At 35.8% G+C, this 22,688-nt stretch overlaps 1 protein-coding gene across 1 annotated transcript in view; it reads left to right on the forward strand.

Moving 5' to 3' along the window:
• Positions 1 to 22,688, forward strand: part of USH2A (usherin) — a 689,941-nt gene that overhangs the window by 502,859 nt on the left and 164,394 nt on the right. Inside the window, exons 48-49 of the mRNA XM_044266844.1 lie at positions 1,245 to 1,413; positions 14,004 to 14,225. Coding sequence (XP_044122779.1) covers positions 1,245 to 1,413; positions 14,004 to 14,225 — 391 coding nt within the window. The remainder of the gene's footprint in view (positions 1 to 1,244; positions 1,414 to 14,003; positions 14,226 to 22,688) is intronic.

Here is a 22,688-nt window from a genome sequence, read left to right on the forward strand (position 1 = left end):
ACAATTTTGTGCTTAAGTCTTAACATGGGTCATAATTTCAAATTTACTTTCCACACAGAGTGTGGCATCAAAGAGAAGGTCACCCAGTTTATCTCTGGCATGAGACTAATTCTGAGTCCTCACTGCTAATAACTAAATACAGAAAAGGAAATTTATCACAGTTGATTTAGCATGGCTACCTGCAGGTGTAAACTTTGAATTTAAGAGCCCTATTTCTTTGTTCTTTGATGATTTTTGAAAAATGAATGAAGTACTACACTAGTGGTGTTTGAAGACTTAGCCCATGTTCTGCCACTTTATACTGAGCTTGATTCACGAGTTGGTGCAAGCTAGAAATAGCGATGTGCAAAATGGAAAAAGAGAAGCACCTCTAAATAGTGGTTGATTTTCCCTGCCACAGGAAGCTTCTATCTAATTTACGTGACTTATGCCAAGTGTAGGTTCTGAGGCTACATTTCCGCAACTATTTAGCATTTGATTTGTTATATATACAGAATGACAGTCTCTCAGACCTGAAGTGAGCATGCAAATAATTATTTGATTGTTCAAGCACATAATTTCTTCTACAGCTCCTGGAAAAAAACACATCATTAAAAGGGCTTTTCAAAATTAATTTCCATATAAATTTCTTTTTTTAATATGGTGGCCTATGACATATACATATATATATGTCATATATATATGTGTGTGTACATGTATATATATGTGTGTGTGTGTATATATATATATATATATATATATATATATATATGTAAATGTTAGAGTCTGTTGAGATTACCTTGTCTGAAGATTGGGTTTGTAAATAAGTGATCATATAAATTATAAGGAAAAGGCTGTTTATTTAAAAAAAGGAAAGATCGATGACAGGTTTCCATAAATGTGTTTTCAAATTAAACACTGATTAAAATAAAAACACATATATGAAGGCAATTTTTCACTTGCAATTCTAAATCCTCTTTACATTGGGAGCACTGACATTCAAAAGAGAATTCATATTTATAGAGTGTGATAACAGAGCACAAAACATGCTTGAAGTCTAAAAAAGCTACATTGTATCATAGCATATATAAAATTTAAACGATACTGGGAAAATGCATTTTTCAAACTTTTAAATTTTTATCATTAATATACTACATTTGGTCTCAGGTCAAGGGCGACTAGAGTATAATTGTATCACATGAGATAGGACGGTCTAGTACTTTTAATTAAACTGATACTTCTTTAACCCCAATTCCCACCTTCAGGTTTGCTGTAATGGAGTTCTCTACGACCCCCAGCCTGGGCACCACTGCTGTGAAGAGAAATATATCCCATTCGTTTTGAATTCAACTGTGGTTTGTTGTGGCGGCCGAATACGAGAGGCTCAACCAGATCATCACTGCTGCTCTGGGTATTACACTAGAATTCTACCAGGTGAGGATCATTTCCAGGTGTGCTCAATGTTGGCGAGCAAGAATCCCTGTCCTCTTCAAGCACCTTCTAGCTGGACTAAAACCAAACTGACAGGGGACTGATTAACAGGAGAAAATCAGATTTAATAATGTGCCTACCAGGAATCCACACAAACAATGAAATTCCAAAGACAGTGAGGACAGTCAGGCAAAATGAGGTCTATATGTCATTCTGAACTAAGGGGGAGGGGTAGGGACCTGGGACATCAGAGGAAAGGAATGTATTTCACAGAGCAACAAGAAGAAAAGCAGATGTTTGGTAATTAGTTGTTTGCCCTGCCATACAGATGGGTCACTCAGATGAAATTTATCTCTGCTAATAATCCTTATTCTGGGAAAGACAGCCAATTTGGATTCTTCTTTGTATTTAAGGGAGGGGCAAAAGTTTCTCTTCAGCCTTCATGGTCTCGATTGCCTTTAGCTTAAAAAAATCTTCATGCCAGAATGGGCCATCTTGGGCAGCTGCCCTTGGCCCTTACATCAGTAGTCTGGGAACCTGAAAAAGCCAATCCATGACTCATGCCCATCAACTATTTCAAGCATCTCCTCAACAAAAATTGAATGACTAACACATAACCAGCCGCCTGCTTTTAAATATCATTTCTTCTTTCAGCTTTGTTGAAATCTAAGCAAGACTAGGTAGGTACTAAAAGAGAAGGAACACAAGGGACTTACGGTATCTACCGCGTAAGGAAATTTATCAAGACCTGGTAACTCCCTTTATTTTTTACTTTATTTCTTCCCATGGCTAAGCATTTTCACCATAAATTCTGTGAATTTCTAAGTGTTCCACCCCATGAAGCCATTCTTCATTTCCTCCATTTCTATTCTGGACTATACATGCATTGTCCCTGGATGGATTATAAACACAAATTCCATTTATCGGAGACTAGTCCACTGTCTGTGGTAGGGCAGAAAGAAGGTTGCTGCGAAGAATAGCAAAGAGAGACTTTTCCCTTCTCGCACTCCCGTTTTCTTTCTTGTTTTGAGTGACCAAATATGCACTGTCCAAATTTCAACTACACGAAACTATACAAATTGAGAATAAAGATGATTTGGTATTTATAAAACAAAAAGTCTCTGGCAGACTCTGTATTTAAAGGTTTTACATATGATACCTTATATACTTCCCACTACTGTAGGATATTGGTATTTTATCTAAAGTTTATAAATAAGGAAACAGATTCAGAAAGGATTGATAACAAAAGCAGGCTCAGAGACGTGGGAGTGGAAGAGCCGGAGGGCAGATCTCCGCATGTCTTTCCAAAATCCATGCTCAGCTCGATTTACTCTTTTTTTTTTTTTTGAATCTGTTATTTACTTTATTTTTTCCAAGTTTTTATTTAAATTCCAGTTAGTTAAGATACTGTGTAATATTAGTTTCAGGTGTAGAATTTAATGATTTGTCACTTGTATATACTCGGTACTCACACAACACCCACCACCCATTTAATCCATGCTCCCCCCAACCTCCCTTCCAGCAAACCCTCCAGTTTGTTTTCTGTAGTTAAGAATCTGTGCACCCTAATGTTTATAACAGCATTATCAACTATAGCCAATTATGGAAAGAGCCCATATGTCCATTGACTGATGAACAGATAAAGAAGATGTGGTATATGGATTATTACTTAGCCATCAAAAAGAATAAAATCTTGCTATTTGCAACCCAGTGGATAGAGCTAGAGAGTATAATGCTAGGCAAAATAAGTCAGTCAGAGAGAGACAAATACCATAGATTTCACTCATCTGTGGACTCTAAGAAGCAAAATGATGGGGGAAAAGAAAAAGTCAAATATTTTTTCTTAGAAACCAAAATATGTTAATATATGTTAACATAGTTTTTAAAGTGACTATTTCAGACTTCTAAACCTCTTCATTACTGCCACTGACAGTTACTATTTATCCTGAGAAAGCCATTGACAATACAGATTTTTATTTCTACCACCTAAGTTTAATGCCTGTGTCTTCAGAAGCGAAGAAAACAGATAGGGGATAAAGAGAAGATGTCCGAGAAAAGCTGAATGCTTCAGGATACCTAGTGTAACTAGGAATTTATGTTAAACATCCAGTTAATTCAGGTCATTGTTCAGTGTACCTTTGTGTTTTTGCATAAATATGCTTATCCAAGGTATGTGAGAGAGAAATCTCTTGTAAAAATACTAGAGCAAAAAGGGAAGGTGAGGTCATTAAATATATGCAAGTTTATTCAAGGCAGAGACTCTCTAATCTTCATAATTTTTCCTTAATACTAATAGACAAATCTGTCTTTATAGCAATGCTGTTCTTATTCTTTTGCAAAAAATACTTTCATAATTAAGTAACTCCTAATCAACTAGATTTTCCAAGTAAGAAAAAACAATGGTGTTGGAAATAAGGATTTTGTAGAAAAGGATAACTTCTTTATCCTGAAATTATCGTGTTAACAACTAATCAAACTCTGCCAAATGCTTTACTCTCTCAAAATAGTTTATACTTTGGGAGTTTTCTACTACATTTCCTATATTCTTTCCCCTGCAAAAATTTTCCCTGAAAAATATAATTATATAGATGAGATGGGCATGTTCTGTTGTCTTCTTTCCTGTTATTTAGACTAATGGACCATACCAGGATTTTCTCTAATTCTAACATAGAACTAAATGATAGTGGTTTTATTACCAAGTCTCATGAAAATTTTTGATATTATGATTTGCAGTGAACTGTTGAAACTAAGAAAATATTCTCTGTCCCTTAACATTGAGGAAAAATCATTGGTTGTATTCATCATGTCTGTTAACTCTTAGATTTGCGTTTCACCCTTCTCAATCCTAACACAAGTGTCAGATTTCAAGCTAAGAAAACAATCTAATTAAAAGAAAAAAATTCCAAGGTTCCTGGGTGGCTCAGTCAGTTGAGCATCTGACTCTTAGTTTTGGCTCAGGTCATGATCTCAAGGTTGTGGGATCAGGCCCTGCGTTGGGCTCCATGCAGCACTGCAGTCTGCTTAAGACTCTCTCCCTCTTCCTGGGCCCCTCCCTGCCCTTGTAGTCTCTCCCTCTTTCTTAAAAAAAAAAAAAAAAAAGAAAAAAGAAATTCAAATAATCTTAACTCTTTTTTCCTGAAGATAAAATAAACCATGAAAGTCCAAAAGTCATTTATTGACATTATACAAAACTTTTTAATAAGTAATTTTTGAAGCAAGAATTTTCAAAACCTTCCTGATCTGTATATGACACATGCTCATTCAAACCTCAAACATTTCAATAACTTCCAAACTGTTGAGCGTGGTCCATATCTGGATTCCTTTTAAGTAGTTCATTTATCACAGTATTAGAATGCCTACCATGGTGTCAAAGGAAAAAAATGCAATCTCATGGGATAATCAAAGAGAGTGTTTTGCTGCAATCATTAATCTCAATGTACCTAAATGAAGAGATTATATTGTGACCTCTGTCCTCAGCCAATGGTCTTTGTTAACTGCTTTAACACTGTTTACATCAAGAAAGAAAGCATAGTGACCCCAAACCATCTTGTATCTAAATGCAATTAAAATTCAATCAGTACTCTGTCAGTTCCAGGCTAAGATGGATATAGGCATTTTGATATTTATAGATTAGTCTGAAATATTAGTTAATAATATTTACTTCGTATTTTTCTCACAACTTTCCTTCATAGCACTCTACAACAAAGAGTGGCAGAGGAAAGAATGCTTATTCCACTCCCCTTTTTTTTATAAATATGCTAATGACCTCAAGCTAAATGTTAATGTGGGTCATTCTTTGATAAGAATAACAATTAACTGTGAAGACTGCATGGTAGCTTTTAGAGAGAAAACATTTTCAAGCCTGTTGTGGAATAGATTCATTTTGAGAGGTTAATGAGAAGGTGACTGATCCTTGTATCTTACGTCTAATAGACCTTTTTTGAGGGAAAAAGGATCAGTTTTGGTTCTCATTGATATAATCCACATCTCTTTTTATAAAGCATTTTCTTCTGTCAGTGACTGAATAAGAAAATATCTAAACTAATTAATATTTGTTATCCTAAAAACTGGCTTTAAAAAATGTTGGTTTTCCCCAATATATATATTTTCCCATACACACACACACACAGACACACACACACACACACACACACACAATGTTTCTTCTAAACCCACAATTGTCCTAAATGATATTTAACTAACTATGCTGCCCCTCTACCATGTGGTAGGTTATGTTAAAGTTTGCCAAGAAGATACACTGCTTTCTGGCTGTGGAGATTTAAAAAACATGCAACCACATTTGAGACCAAGTTTCAAAATCCTTTTACCCAGAGGAGTGTAACAAGTACAATGACTTCACTGCTCACAATAAGGTCTTTCCTCCTTTTTTGGCTTCTAGTAGAAGAAAAAATTAGAATTTCCTTCTGCTTATGCATACCATGTTTTAGGATCCTTTCACTCTCTCTCTCTGACAAATAAATAAGTAAAATCCTTAGGAAGGAAGAAAAGAAGGAAGGAAGGAGAGAGAGAGAGAGAAAGAAAGAAAGAGGGAGGAAGGGAGGAAGGGAGGAAGAAAAGGGATGCCTGGATGGCTCAATCTATTAAGCATCTGCTTTTAGCTCAAATCATGATCCCACATGATCCCATGTCCTGGGATGGGGTCCTGTATTGGGCTCCTTGCTCAGCGAAACCCTGCTTCTCCCTCTGCCTGCTGCTCCCCCTGCTTGTGCTCTCTCTCTCTGACAAATAAATAAGTAAAATCTTTTTTTTTTTAAAGGATCCTTTTAAAGACTGTCAACTAAGCCAACTGTCCCCTACATTCCAGGATTTCATACCTTCAGAGAAAACTGATTATGCCCTGACCCACTCCTTGGTAATTTCCCTAGAGAAATGAAAACTTGTGTTTATACAAAAACCTGCTCACAAGTGTTAATAGCAGTTCTACTCATAATTGCCCAAAACCCGAAATAGCTCAAATGTCCCTCAGTGGGTAAAGGAACAAACTATGGTGTATCCACACAAAGGAATACTACCCAGGAATCAAAAGGAACAAACTACTAATAAAAACCAGAAAGATAGTATGCTGAGTGAAAGGAGCCAGTCTTGGGGCTTCTGGGTGGCTCAGTCCATTAAGCGTCTGCCTTCAGCTCAGGTCATACCCCCAGGGTCCTTGAGATCAAGCCAGACATCAGGCTGCCTGCTCAGTGGACAGCCTGCTTCTCCCACTTCCTCGGCTGCTACGCCTGCTTGTGCTCGCACTCTGTCAAATAATAAATAAAATCTGAAAGAAAGAAAGAAAGAAAGAAAGAAAAGGAAAGGAAAGGAAAAACAGAAGAAAGAGAAAAGAAAGGAAAGGCAAAGGAAAAGGAAGAAGCCAGGCTCAAAAGTTATGTCCTGGGAGATTCCATTTATATGACATGTGAAAGGACAAGCTGTGGCGATGGGGAGCAAATCGCTGGTTGCCAATGGTGATAGGTGAGAGGAGGCATGACTGAAAGAATAGTACAGAGTTTGGGGGAGTGATGAAACTCATCTGTATCCTAATTGTATCTTTATGTTAAAATTCATAGAATTATGCATCACCCCAATAGGTGAATTTTAAATGGGTGATTTTTTAAATAAAATGTTAAAAAATGTTAAAGTCATATGCCTTAGAATTCTATTTCTATTCTATAAATAGGAAAAGTAAGCATAGGAACAAGAGCAAGTCACTCGGTTAGTGGAGATTGAAATTTGTATGATTAAAAATTAGATTGATCCATTAGAGATACTGTATTATATAATAATGTGATGACTTCATACATGTAATTTAATATGCTCTTCTGGCATATTGGTAGAGCAGAAAGAAAGAAAATTTATCTCCATTAAAATTACATTGAAAATTCCTATTTAAAGAAAGCAAGCAAAAACGTCCCAGTTAGAGACTAAGGTCGTTATTTCAGGTAATAATGTATATGATCATATTCTAATAAAAGAAAATTCTGTATAGGGGTTTGCTGGTGTGATGCTGAGTAATGAGTGGATAAAAATGACAGACTTTGGAGTCAAACTGCCTGGCTTCACATCTCATTTCTTTCACTTATTAGTTGTTTGACCTTCATTAGGTTACTTAAACTAAGTAATATTAGTGGGAAATTTATGTCTCTGATTTCTCTGACTTCTGGAATTAGAACCCCCAAAGCTTTTGTGTGCAAATAGAAGGAAAGGTTGATAAGAATTGGGGAGCATTAGAGTACATGAGGTTAAGAGGCATCCTGTAGGTGACAAGAGATAGTCTCTTATGAATTATTCTAGAGCAAAGACTCAGGTGCGTCCACTTTTATCCAATTCTGTTAAAGGGCAACCAGTTCATAAAAGCTAAGAATCAAATGTCTAATGGACATTGAGATCCTATGAGCCCAGGAATCCTCATTGATTCTTGTTGATTCTAAGAGACCAAGCAATCCTTTATCTAAGCTGGCTTTCAGCAATTGACTAGGGAAGTCACAAATAGCTTCCAACCTTTAAAGAGAAAGAGACTTTCTATTTTGCATGACCTCACAGTTTCAAATCCAGACCCTAGGAAATGCGCTTTGTTCTGAAAACACGGATGCTTGGAAACTATGTCATTTCTGTGCTACCACTGTCAACAAATACAGAGAATCAATTTGTCAAGCTTTCACAGGAACATAACGGAAGATCATCCACACGTTGTGTAGGAGTGCAGTTTTGAAGCGGAAACCGAGTATCTTTAGTGTATTCGTTTCCTAGGGCTCCTGTAACAAATTACCAGAAACGTGGTGGCGTAAAACAAAACAATTTTATTACCTGACATTTCTCATGGTCAGAAGTTCCAAATGGCCAGAATGGGCCAGAAACAGTGTATCAAGCCAGACTGCCTTAAAGAATCCTTTTCCACCTCGTAGAGGCCGCCCACATTCCTCGACTGGGGGCCTCCTACCATCTTCCAGCCTTGCGATAGTACTCAGTCCTTTCTCACATAGCATTATCAAGCTCAGTTCCATCATGCTGCTTTAACCCCCTTTGGTCATTAACATAACATATTCGCAGATTCCAGAGATTATTAGTACATGGACATCTCTGGGAGGTCATATTCTGCTTATCACTCTAATGCTATGGTAAAATAATTATGAAAATTAAAGTGGCATTTCTGTAAACTCTTGGGGCATAATTATCCCAAGTGAATAAAAAAAGATACTCGGAGTGTGAGTGCAGGAGTATACGAAAAACTGCTACCCGTAGACCTATTACTCTAAGCAACTGTCTCAGGGGCTGGAGAGGGGATGGTATCACGTTGGGAACTATGGGAAGTGAGGAAGCACAATATTGTTAATGGCCTTAAATCTTGGGCAAAGTAGTATACAACTCATTTATTTTTTGGATGGAATGAATGCGATATTATAAGGATTACAATAGGGAATAAGAAGTCTTTTCTGGAGTTATGTGGGTACAATGGACCTGATTTTTTTCAACAACCATCATTTGTTTTTTAGTGAATTTTTAGCCAGTTTCAAGAAGGACATAGTTTTATAGAGACCTTTAAGGGTTTAACCTCTTCGATGAATCCCATATCTAAACTCTCCTTGCCCCAGTGACTCTTGAAGACAGATTCAAGGTCTGAGATGTAGATCATGAAGTCATCAGGAGTTCAATAGTTAGCCTGTGCCATCATCAAATTATAGGCTGGGGATTCTGGTGGGAGTTCAAGAAACAGGTTTGTGTATACACATTTAGTCCTAGCATCCCATTAACAAAAAAAACTCCTCCCATCAAATGCACCAAAGTGGAAAAAATACAAAGTTAGCAGAAAAGTATGTTGATTAAAGAGAAGACAAAGACAAAGGGAGAGTCTGGAATGTATTTGAAATGTCTACCTCTGAGACAGGTTATTCCTAGGAAGGAATGATAGAAACATAGTAGAATTTATAATAGTGTCACCCCAATATCAATTAGATATGAAAACTTCAGTTTCTACCACTGCATGAAAAGTTCTCTTTTTTTGTGGTAAAGGCAGTTATGGATTGACCAGAGCAGCTGCTTCCACAGAAAGAGGTTCTTGTGCCAGTGTTTGTCTTTTTCCTTTTTTAATTCTTTCTAGCTAAAGTAGAGCAAATGTTCTTCCAGTGTCCCCTTTCCTTACAAAAATGACATTCGTCTTTGTGTAGACTAGACATGGATATGTCCTTGTTCTTCCTTTACTTAGTTGCTTAATCTGAAATCTATTAATTTGATCCATTTTTTTCTTTTTTTTTGTGAGCCAAAGTATCTTCCAAGCGCTCATCAAGTTCTTCTAATTTAGAGAGAAGACATTGTCTATATCCTATCTTCTGATTTCCAAGGAATTATTGAAATCTTGACTTCCATTGAGAACAGAGTATTCCTACTGGTAGCTAAGTGGTCTCTGAAACTAGGCATGGAATTATGTTTCCCCTGTTTATGGAACTGGACTTTTTTATTGTAGTAAAGTATACATAACAAAATTTATAATTTTCACCATTTTAGGTGCCTATTTCAGCAGCACTGAGTATATTCACATGGTTGTGCAATCACCACCACCACCATTTCCAGAACATTTTATCTTCCCAAACTGAAACTCTGTTTCCATTAAACATTAACTCCCTGTTAATGTTAACATTAACTCCCTAGCTCCTAGCCCCTGACAATGACCATTCTATTTTCTGACTCTATAAATTTGACTACTCTGTGTACTTCATATACACATACTATGTTTTCAGGGTTCATCTGTATTCTAAAATAGGTGAGAATTTCTTTTGTCTTTCAGACTGAATAACATTCCATAGTATGGATATACCACGTTTTCTTTGTCCATTCATCTACTGATGAATATTTGGATTGTTTCCACCTTATGACTTTTGTGAACAATACTGCTATGAACATTGGTGTACAAATACCTGTTTGAGTCCTGCTTTGAGTATATATTTTTTTAACTTTACTCAGAAGTGAAATTCCTGGATCATAAGAAAATTCTGTGTGAAATTTTTTGAGGAACTGCCTTAGTGTTTTTCACAGAAGCTATACTATATTATATTCCCCACAACAATGTGCAATTTATTATATGCAGAAGACCCAATTTATCTAATTCCTTGGTAACATACTATTTTCTATTTCTTTATTTTATAATAGCTGTTCTTTCTGACTATAAAGTAGTATAAAATCATAGCGATTTTGATATGCATTTTCTTAATAATTAAAAATATTCAACATCTTTCCATATGATTAGTGGCCATCTGTACATCTTCTTTGGAGGAATATCTGTATGAGTCTTCTAGCCATTTTTTTAATGGGTTGTTTGTGTTTTTGTTGCTGAGTCACAGGAATTCTTTGGAAATTTGGGGTGTTTGTCCCTTATCAGTTATATAACTTACAAATATTTTCTCCTATGGTTTGCCTTTTTATATAGTCAGCAATGTCTTTTGATGCATAACACTTTTAAATTTTGATGAGGTGCAATACATCTATTTTTCTTTTGTTGCCTTGTACTTTTGATGTCATAATCAATAAATTATTGCCAAGTCCAATGTCTTGAAGATTTCCCCTTATGTTTCTTCTAAGAATTTTGTAATTTTATCTTTACATTCAGGTCTTTGGTCCATGTTGAATTAATTTTTGTACATGATATAAGATAAGGATTCAACTTCATTCTTTTGCAGGTGAATATTTATTTTTCCAAGGACCATTTGCTGAAAAGATAGTTCTTTCATCATTGAATGGTCTTGACACCCTTGTTGAAAATTATTTGGTTATTTTTGTAGTTTCATTTCTAGGCTCTCTATTCTGTTCCGTCAGTCTGTATGTCTGTCTTTGTACCAGGACCACACCATTTTGATTATTAATTGTATCTTTGTAGTATTGATTGTATCTTTATAGTAAGTTTTGAAATGAGGAAGTATGAGACCTCCAACTTTATTCTTTTTCAAAATTGTTTTGGCTATTTGGGGTCCTTAAGATTCCATTGCAACTTGGGCTTAGATTTTCTGTTTATGCAAAAAATATTGTTGGGATTTTGATAGAGATTGCATTGAATCTGTAGATCACTTTGGGTAGTATTGACATCTTAACAGTATCATCTTCTGATCCATGAACACGGGATGTCAAATTTATTTGTGTCTTTTTAAATTTCTTTCATCAACATTTTGTAGTTTTCAGTGTTCAAGTCTTCTACCTTCTTGGTTAAGCTTATTCTTAAGTATTTTTTAAACTATTGTAAATGGAATTACTTTTTTTAAAAAAAATTTCCTCTTCAGATTGTTCAGGTTTAGTGTATAGAAACACTAATTTTTATGTGTTGGTTTTGTATCCTGCAATTTTGTTGAATTCTTTTATTAGTCTTAACAGGTTTCTTGTGGAATCTTTAGGGTTTTCTACATATAAAATTGCATTGCTATAAACAGAGATAATTTTACTTTTTCCTTTTTGGTTGGGATGTTCCTAATTTCTTTTTCTTGTCTAATTGCTCTGGCTATAAGTCCCAATATTATGCTGAATAGAAGTGGCAAAAGCTGACAGCCTTGTCTTCGTGATCTTAGGAGAAAAACTTTCACTGTTGATTATAATGTTAGCTGTGGGTTTTTCATATATGCTCTGTTTTGTGTTGTGATAGTTTCCTTCTATACCTAGTTTATTTAATGTTTTTATAATAGAATAGTGTTGAATTTTGTCAAATGTTTTTTCTATGTCATTTGAGGTAATCTTGTGTTTTTCTTTATTCATTCTGTTAATATGGTATATCACACTGACTTTCATGTACTGAACCATCTTTGCATTCTTTCCAGGAATAAATCCCACTTGGTTATGTTGGATAATCATTTAAATATGCTCTTTAATTCAGTTTGCTAGCATTTTGTTAGGATTTTTACATCAATTTTCATAAGGGATATTGGTCTGTAGTTTTTGCTTTGTTTTTTCTTAAATTGTCTTGTCTGGTTTGGCATCAGGGCAAAGCTGACCTCATAAATTTTGTTAGGTTGTATTTATTCCTCTTCAGTTTCTTAGAAGAGTTTAAGAAGGATTAGCATCAATTCTTTAAATGTTTGGTAAAATTCACCAGTGAAACCATCTGGTCTAGAGTTTTTCTTTGTTGGGAGGTTTCTAATAAGTGATTCAATCTTGTTAATAGTTATAGGTCTATTCTAAATTTCTATTTCTTCATGATTCAGTCTTTTAGGTTGTGTATTTCTAGTAATTTGTACATTTCATCTACTAGAATGGATTTTTGACCAATGAATATGGATAAGAAAGACTTCAAGGATACCTTCTAGGCATTCTTGTTCCTATTTTTTATATTCTTTACATATGTATCCATAGATAAATATTACCCCATATTTTTAATATCATTTTGGTAAGCAAGTCATCTTGTTTTTACTAAACAAGCTTTAGAATATTTCAACCTCAAACATAGATAAACTAATTGATAAAGATCAGGAAGTCCAAGACCATAAATTCTTAAGGGAATCCTAATTTTTTAATGAATTTGAGTCTTCCTTTTCTTAGGTTTGGCAAGTCATTAACTAGATTATGTAAATCTTATCTGGACCATGGTTTAGAGCTTTAAGACCTGCCAGAGGCTGGCCAATATACTTATAGACCTTATAAGATAAAATGAAGGAATATTGTCCAGGGAGAAAGATATATTTTAAAGGGTGAAGTGAAGAGAGGAGGATCTGTTGAAGACACAAAAAAAGAAGAGTGAGGCAAGAGGGAAGAGAGAGTCAGGGTCCAAGGGTTCAGAAAGGAGGTCAACTGAGAGTTAGGTCATGAGCTAGAGAGGAGAAATACAGTTTTAATTTTAGATCCACCAAGTTGTTAGTAGTCCTTTCCAAGGTATCCTTAAAAGATGAAATTTTTTTTGTGTGTCCTTTAGAGTTGTTCTGTCTTTTAAAGCATCTTCCTACCCCCACAAATGCTGCCTATTGACATTTATAAAATTTAAACTTTGGTACCATGGCACTAGGCAAAAGACTATCTTATTCTTGTTTCAAGTTTCCTGGAATATCATGCAAAGGGAGCATGTGGGTGCAACTACATTAGTGAAATTCAGTGTCTGCCACAGCCCAGCAAAGTACTGATGTGCTGACTTGAATATAGTATTTTTATCTCCTCTCTTTTAATTGATCTTCACACTGAAAGTATTTTGTTTGCTTAAATAATTATAAATTGGTTAAAAAAAACATAATCTAGGGAATCCAACTTTTAGGTTAATTTCTGAATCCACTCCACTTTCCAGAAAAATACATGACATAGATTGAAAAGTATTTGTGGACGAACTTTTTTGTAATGTTACTTAATCATGTTATCAGACCTAATGTACACATTTCTTAGGGGTGAGAGAGGAAATAGGCAGCATAGCGTTACTTCTAAGTTACCACCTGTGTATATGAGTAGATATATGTTTATACCTCTTTAATACAAAAATTTTTAAGTCGTATTGAAATTTTGCAACTCCAAAATGACAGCATTCTTTCTAATAGTTCCATCAACCAGTTGGCATCTGCAATATGACTGATAAAATTTCATTGTGAGTCAAAGCATATTTTTTTAACTATGCAATGATTGTTATTGTCCTAAATTGACAGGTGAAGTATGCTGTCCAGATGAACAGCACAATCGGGTTTCCACTGGCATCGGTGACTCCTGCTGTGGCAAAATGCCTTACTCCTCCTCAGGAAACCAGATTTGCTGTGCTGGGAGGCTTCATGATGGCTATGGCCAGCAGTGTTGTGGTGGACAGATTGTGAGCAAAGATTTAGAATGCTGTGGTGGAGAAGAAGAGGGCATGGCATATAGCCGCCTTCCAGGTAAGGAGCTCTTGTCTACCTTTCAGGGTGGAGAATCTGAGAAACAGGGAGGTTGAAAATCTTGCCCTAGATATAAAGCAAATAAGGAGTTAAAGCTCTTGTTAATTATCTCGAATGCAAAATTTAAGTACATATTATATCACAAATGAAAATGTAAATTCACATTTTCTATGTTCATGTGATGAATTTAAGTAAAACAGATTGAAATCCTTTCCTCTTGAAAAGTGTCATATCCACTGTAAACAAAAACAAAACCACACATGAATGCATTGGTTCTGGATCAAGAGAATATTTCCTAGCAAATACAAACAATATGCAAAATTATTATTGATGACACTATGTCATTTATTTTGCTCTGTTATTCTTTTTTGGCTATTAATTTAACACTATTTTTAAAAAGTTTTTATTTATTTGTTTATTTGACAGAGAGAGACTGAGCACAAGTGGGGGGAGCAGCAGGCAGAGGGAGAAGGAGAAGCAGGCGCCTCACTGAGTGGGGAGCCGGATACAGGGCTAGATCCCAGAACCATGACCTGAGCTAAAGGCAGACGCTTAATAACTGAGCCACCCAGGGACCCCGTAAATTAACACTAATTGTAAGAATAATCGTTATCATTGATGGAGTACTTACTATCAGCCAGGTACTATGCCCAATGTTTTATACATTATTACCTCAATTAGTCTCTTTTTTCTATTAATCCTTATAACTATCTTACTAGATAGATACTATTATTGTTTATATTTTAAAAATGAGGAAACTGAGCATAGAGATTAGACAGTGTCCAAGATCACATGGTAGTCAGATACAGATTTTGGGGTGCCTGAAAGTTATTCAATTTGGGGTATCTTCTTAAGGAAAGAAAATGAAATGATTAAGATAAGACAAAATATAAAAATAATATTTACTTAGAAGGAGATACTAAATTATAAAAATTACAAATCAAAGAAAGGAAATCTAGCAAATTCCACCAACATAAAAATAGTTATGTTTGGATTCTATAACTTCTGACATCCCTCTTTTCTCCTCCTGACACATTTAACTTACATCTTTGATGACTACTTCATGGGACAATGGTTTTGTCCCATTTGTACCATTTAGCTCTAGAAAGACAACTCATTATTCCTGTCATGTGATTAATTAAAACATTTTTAATTATTTCAAGTTTTGGAAAGTAGCTTTAAGCTTCAATATTTATTATTGTAATTTTATGTAAATGTTCAGGATTATTGTCAAATTTGGAGAAATATCTACCAAGGATCTTTATAAGATTTACATTTTAAGTTTTCTTGTCTTAAGGTGATTTGCAGTGACTCCTCTTAAATATTTGTTGAAATGACAATATCATTAACCAGTTTTTCATGGATATCTTTATTATATGATTGAATTTGAGTCGTACCTTATCATGATGTCACTATTTTATCTACACATCAGCAAAAGTATAAATTTTTCCAATATATTTATGAGTTACCTATCTTCATGATTTGTAATAATTTATACTTCAATCCTAGATCTGTCATTTTCTTTTAATAGTTTACTACCTTTGTTATAATTTAAAATTTATTTTGTTATAATTCTCTTCTCGATGGCAGACTATTTCAAGTGACTCTGTTGTTCAGTTTTACAACTTTTGTTTCATATTCCATTAATTTTTCTGTCTGATCTTTCTCTTTCTTTAAAGCATCCCTTTACATGTATCCAACGTAGGAGTCTGTAATTTCTCACATTCCTTATTTTCCCAAATTGCAGTTAAAATGACCTATTCAAACCTTAATGACTTTTTTATAGAAGTGACAGAAGTCATATAAACATAGCTACTGAACCTGGACTTAGTATTTCCCCAAATCAACTTCCTCTTAGTTTGATTTCAAAAATATACGTGATCATTCTCCTATTTTAATCAATACAAGGATACCTAAGACAGAAGGCAAGTTTAAGGGGCAAGAGACAGAGGCCACAACAAATTGTAGTTAAACATTATACATTTGCTAATTTATAAAAATATGTAACTGTGCCTACCTTGACGGGGGTTCATGTAAGCAAAGCCTGAAATTCAAGCTTCATCAACTTGAGGGTAAATCTGCTTATGTAACCTGCAAATGTTGGAACTCCAGCCCTTCTCTGGGCATTATTTCAGGACATCATTGTATCTTGATGCAGATGAACTATGAATTTCCTGTTGTTTTTCTATAATTTCTTCTTTTTAAACAAAACTATCAAAGTGTTACCCATAATATCAGTAATAGTTATTTATTGTACTGTTATTGTTAAATACCGTATTTTTGTACACCTTCTCTTCTATGTAAAGTTCTGATGAAAATTGCTAAGAAGAACACTTCAAGAACAAGACTAATCAATCAAAACAATTTTAAAAGTTATCAGTCCTAGGATTGAATCCTAGATCCAGGATTCAATCCTGAATCTTGTGCCTTAACAATACTAGACTCTCAGTATTTTCATAGCCCTTAAGTACATAAGAAATGCTTTATTATATTATTCACAACTAAATTTTAGTATTCCCAGTATGGGAAAGATTTTTCTCCTTTTTTGAGCCGGAAAATACCTGATTTCTAGTTTTTCATTTTATCTTTGGACAACCATCAAGTGTGTTTCTAAGGCATTTACTATTCTATAAAGTTATAAATCACCCATCTGGATCCACACTATATCCACCTATGCATTCTTTTTTTTAAATTTTAATCTTGTTTTTTCAGTGTTCCAAGATTCATTGTTTATATACCACACCCAGTGCTCCATGCAATACATGCCCTCCTTAATACCCACCACCAGGCTCCCCCATCTATGTGTTCTTTCTTAATCCAACCCAGAAGGACATATTTAGAGGAAGATATTAATATACATACTGTCAAACTATTTGATAGTCCCATGTGATTTGTTGATCTGCATCAATTGCCCAGAAAATCGTGATGATCGATAGTTGCCCTATATAGAACAGAATTAGGTTTCAATTAGGACACTTTCATTGACCCTCCCCCTCCAATTTAATGATTTCCTCCAATACATGGCACAGGACTCCTGGATCTTCAGTATAAGGTAGCAAGAGAGTTGACTTTGCCAGGTAAAACCAAGAAACAAAACCAAAAAGTAACTTGCCAAGGTCTTTTAAAATGAATGATGCATTGAACCATATGATACACAAGAGTTCAGTGGAGACACATAGTCCTTCCAAAAAATTTCCTCATGGGGGCACCTGGGTGGCTCAATGGGTTAAAGCCTATGCCTTCGGCTCAGGTCATGATCCCAGGGTCCTGGGATCAAGCCCTGCGTCGGGCTCTCTGCTCAGTGGGGAGCCTGCTTCCCATCCTCTCTCTCTGCCTGCCTCTCTGCCTACTTGTGTTCTCTGTCAAATGGATAAGATCTTTAAAAAAAAAAAAAAAAAGTCCCCGTGAACTGTAGCCTTAAGAAGTTAGTGTTCTAAAGATAACTGAAGTCCAGTCAAAAAATCCAGCCTAGTCACCTGTCTCCTAGACACTGCTTACTGGCTAAAATATGAACACAATAGTCAGGAGACAAGATACAACTACAGCAAAAAGTAAACAACATTCTGTGTTCACTATTTGCAAAGCAGTGCTTTATGTACCTTGTATACATCCGCACATTTATAACACAGTTAAACTTTGCATCGACCCTATGATGTAAGTACTAGTCTCTCCAATTTCGAGATGAGGAAATGGAGGCATTTCTCACAAAAGTGAGAAACCATCCCCAGATCACATAAGTAGCAAGTGGCTGCCTTACTTCCAGTAACATTAATTGCTATTATAAATGAAACCCCCAAATCCGTAAAGACTCAAATACAACAGGGGTTTACTTTTTCTTATATAATATCACTGAGATATGAGCCAAACTGTAGGCAGCTCTTTTTCCTAGTTATGAGCTACCTGTTGAACTACCAGATTCCGTGGTCACCTGGGAGTTGTACCTATTTCTGCAGCCAGAAGGGGAAAAGAGCATGGAATAACATGTGTCTGAGTTCTTTTTTTATTTGCCAGGTCTAGGAATAGCAAATATTTTAATTAACATTTCACTGAACTAGAACTCAGCTGTATGTCGACGCCTAAATGCAAGGGAAGCTGAGAGATTTGCCTGTGAATTCTTGCCACTGTGGCTAAGAAAGGGCTCTAATTCCAGTTGGTGGCAGAGTCCACGCTCTTACGTCTTTGATCACTCTGATGGTTGGAGCAGCATCGGATGCTCTCCCACGCAAGCCATAGCAATGTACGTCAGGTCTAGTACGCAGGACCAATATAATAAACTCTCAGGTTGCAAACATTTTCAGGAAGACTGGGGAAAAAAGAGGCATTATAAACTCTCCCTTTGACAACACACCTAATGTATGCCAAAGTTAGAAGATAGGGTACTACATATGAGGGCTAAGCCCTGAGACAGTGACTTTTAAAGAATGATCTGGGACTTCTAAGGGTCAGACCCTTGGCAGAGAGATGTTTGCAGGTGGTCTGTGAGATCAAAATGGCTTTCATAATAATGCTAACCTATTATATGCCTTTTTCAAACTCATTCTCTCATGAGTATACAGTAGAGTTTTTCAGAGGTTACATGGCATGTGATATTGCAACAATTGAATGCAGAAGCAGGTATGAGAAGTTAATTCCTTCTGGTAAGCCAGACATTAGAGAGGTTTTGCAAAAATGCAAAACAATGTCATTCTTCTCACTCAGTCTTCTCAGTTTGGAAAATGTATTTATTTTTCGTAAATATTTTATGTATTATTATTTAAATGAACTAATGAATACATATTTCAAAAACTTTTGTTTTAGACTCTAACCCAGTATTTATCAATAGATATAACCGACATAAACAAAAGCTATTTGGAGTCCTCGATTATTTGTAAAAGTGTAAAGGGGTCCTCAGACCAATCTTTGTAAATCACTGCTTTAAGGCGTGGTTATTAGATATACTAGAAAACCATGGCACTTAATTAGTTACCCTGTGCTATAATGAACCAGTTGAGTATCTCCTCTTTTAGATGAGTAGTTAAAAGTATGTCCTTTAAAGACAGAACAGTGGATGCCAGGTTTGGGGGATGCAAAAGCATTGCCCCTTCCATACCATAATGAGTCAGAATTTTAACATAACAACAAAAATGTCTCATTTTAACATCTGTTCATCTGTTGTCTTTTTTTAGTCAATTGCCATATTCCTTCCTTTGATAAAAATGTATTGTGTAGTGACTATGCTCAATACACTATTCTTGGTGCTTGCGATTGTAAAAATCGCTGACTCCATTTTTATCCTTAAGGACTTATAATCTAATCAAGGAAGAAAGACCCTTTAAGGTTAAACACAGTCCATCAGAGAGGGATGAGCACAAGTATATTCTTAAGATTGAGAGATCACTGCAGTCAGGGTGATAGAAAAAGCTAAACCATTAGATTGGAACCTCAAATAATGAGTAAGATTTTGAGATGTGTAGATGGAAGAAGGACATTTCAGCCAAAGGGCATAGCTGGAGCCAAAGTGTGAAATTGGCAATGTGAAGCATGTCCAAGTAGTAGTGAGCAGTTGGGTTTGTTGGAGGGATACACTGTGTGCAAGGAAATAGAGGGAGATAGGTCCGAGTAGGCAAAAGGATCTGAACGTTACTAAGTAACCAAGGAAGGGTCAATGTGATGATAAGAACTGGGACTTAAGGCAACAAATTATTTTGGTGGCAAATGAATGTGAAGAAGAAGGAAAGATAAGTCAGAACACTATTGCCAAAAAATAAAACGTACCTGTTTTAAGAGATGAAGTAGAGGCAACTTCCATTCGGACAATGGCTCCTAATATTTCAGGGGCTAGACACTCCTTAAGAATCTTTGAAAAGTTACAAAGCCTCACTGCCACTACTATGCAGACGTTTGCTTGCAATTTCATATATCCCTGAAGCCCACCCTTGGGCCCCAACTTCAGAATCACTTCTTACTGACTTCACTGTGATTTTCCACGCTTGTCAAGTATTTCTTAAGCAAATTGCAACATTACACAGCTCCAGTGAATCAAGATTCACTCTTGAGTTTCTCACGACATTCTGCAATTCTGCCAAGGCTGGTAATCGTGGTGGACATAAGGAATGATACTTTTCAAAAGGAAAAGACCCTCTTTTTATTCTCTTGACCTTCCTGCAGGTTTCAGTGAAAATAGACACATTCCACCTGTCTTTTTCCTCTCACTGCTGCCGCTCCCTCCTGTCGCCCCTAATGACTGTGACCTCAGTGACCTTCCAGAATATCCATATGGTCCTTTTTCTCCTCAACCTAGCAACACCATACCTGCTACATGAGGGTTTGGATCTCATAATATTGTTCCTAAGCCTGGCCTCTCTCACTGTCTGGCATTGTGCGCCTGCCATAAGACGGGGCTGGCTCGTAAAACATCTCTTTATGTACTTTATTACTTAAACTCTTTTATTTGCCTGCAGGAGCCCTTTAACAAAATCACATTGAATTGACTTTCTCACACCAAATCAAATCTCCCTGGTCCCAGTTCAGTTGTCTTTGTCAATATGTATTTTATAAATGGAGTGAATTAACAGATGCTGTTGGAACAGAAGTGCTGGGGTAGCGTTTATGTTTTTACTGCTCTCTCTGGGCAGATGAGTTGTGTAGGAGTGTTATACAGGTATCTCGGGATGAAAGTCACGCTCGTCATTGCGGTGGATATGTATTCTTAACCATTTTCTTTGGGTGTATTTTAAACCTCTTTATTACTCTTTTTATTCTTAACGTTTGCTTGTATGGTTTTGTCATTGATGCCAGTAATCTTGGATTGGACTTGACTGTATCTTTTAGCATAAAGAGATGAACATTAAAGTCTCCCTACCATTCAGAGAGACCAGGATTTTTTGTTACCCATGAGAAACCCATCAAGCCATACCTTTGAAACGTATTGCCTGATTTCTATTATAAAGGTTGTCCATGCAGCCTCGGTTAGGAAAATCTAGGTTGGAACTGCTTTGTAATAGAATACTGAGTTTCCATTTCCTGGAGTCGGACTTCTGCAGAACGACTGACTACCACTATTTGGTATAGAAGACGGGATCTGGAAACTTTGCAAAGAGGGAAATATAGCACATAAATCCATCATGAAAGATCTGTACTACAGAATATTTTCCAGAAAGATTTCCATGTGACATAAGAATTTTTGAAAGGTGTAATGTAGAAAAAAAACACATCTCAACAATTTGGGGAGCATGTTTGTTCTACCCTTTCTTTGTCAGTTTTGCAGTGGTAGCTATGGGGCCACCTACTGGTGGAGACAAGCATGCATCTCTTTTCTTTCGTATTCTGCCACCAATTTTATAAGTTTGTCCTAAGAATGACTAATCACAAAACTTTTTTTCAGTCTTATAGGCCTAAAATATAGTCCCTTGGCTTAAAATGTCCCCATGATCAGTCCCAGAGTTTCACATTAATTTGTCATGTTCTAGACTGTGTTCTTTTCTACTTTACTGTTTTTATCTCAAAAGCATGATTCATATTCTTGGCCTTTTTTTTTTTTTTCCTAGAAAAATGGAACACCTATTTTACAGAATTAACAATTTAGAAATTCATCAGGAATATATGTTTATAAATGCTTTCCTTGTCAGCCCTGGCCATTAAATGAGTGTTAATAACATATTGAAACTATTCATGGTATTGTGAGTAAAAGATTCTTTCCTTCACTGTTTTCTCAGTTGTATCCAATAAAATGGAAGCTATCTGTTGGATATATGTTCTGTTGGGAAGATAAAATACATTGCAGTTTGATATCAAAAATAAATATCTAGTAGCTCTATGTGTACTGTACCACTTTGGTAACATCTGTCCAAAAAGCATCTCCACCTTTGTACAAATTTAAAGAATAGCCTCTGGAAAAATAGATCGATCCATCAACAATAGATCGATCTATGGCCTGTTTTGTTTTTCTTTTGGCATATTTAAAATTGTGCATTCTACGTGTCAGAGTTCAAAAGTCAAGTGCTACATGTGATAAATTAGGCAGGGGTCAAAAGTTATTGCAATGCAGTTTCAGAAGATTGTCTGTCTCTGAATTTGCAGCTCATTCATGCTGAAGTGATGCACTATGGGAATTAGTACCAAACTCTGCTCTGCAACATCTGCTCTCCCTAAGTGAGTTAGTGCACGTCAGACATCTTTATGTCAGAATATTGCAGTGATGGATGCAGTCTTCAGAAAATGCTGCATAAAAATCTGGTGTGCCGTTCTGGCCATTAAGTGAAATTACTATTTAAATTAATGGCACTGTCACAGTTTATCTGTGCAAAGAATGAACGCTGATTAGGGTATTAAGTAATTAGCAATTTATCACACTGGAACAAGGTTGATAATAATTAAAGAAGTAATGGTTTACCAAAGAAACTAGAAAGGGAGTCACTTCTTGTTATGAGAGTGGAATCTTGGCTGAAAATTTTAATTCAGTGAAACAAAGATGAAGCTCTTTGT

Source organism: Neovison vison, chromosome 10, assembly GCF_020171115.1.
Source record: "Neovison vison isolate M4711 chromosome 10, ASM_NN_V1, whole genome shotgun sequence".
In the NCBI taxonomy this organism is placed as follows: Eukaryota; Metazoa; Chordata; class Mammalia; order Carnivora; family Mustelidae; genus Neogale; species Neogale vison.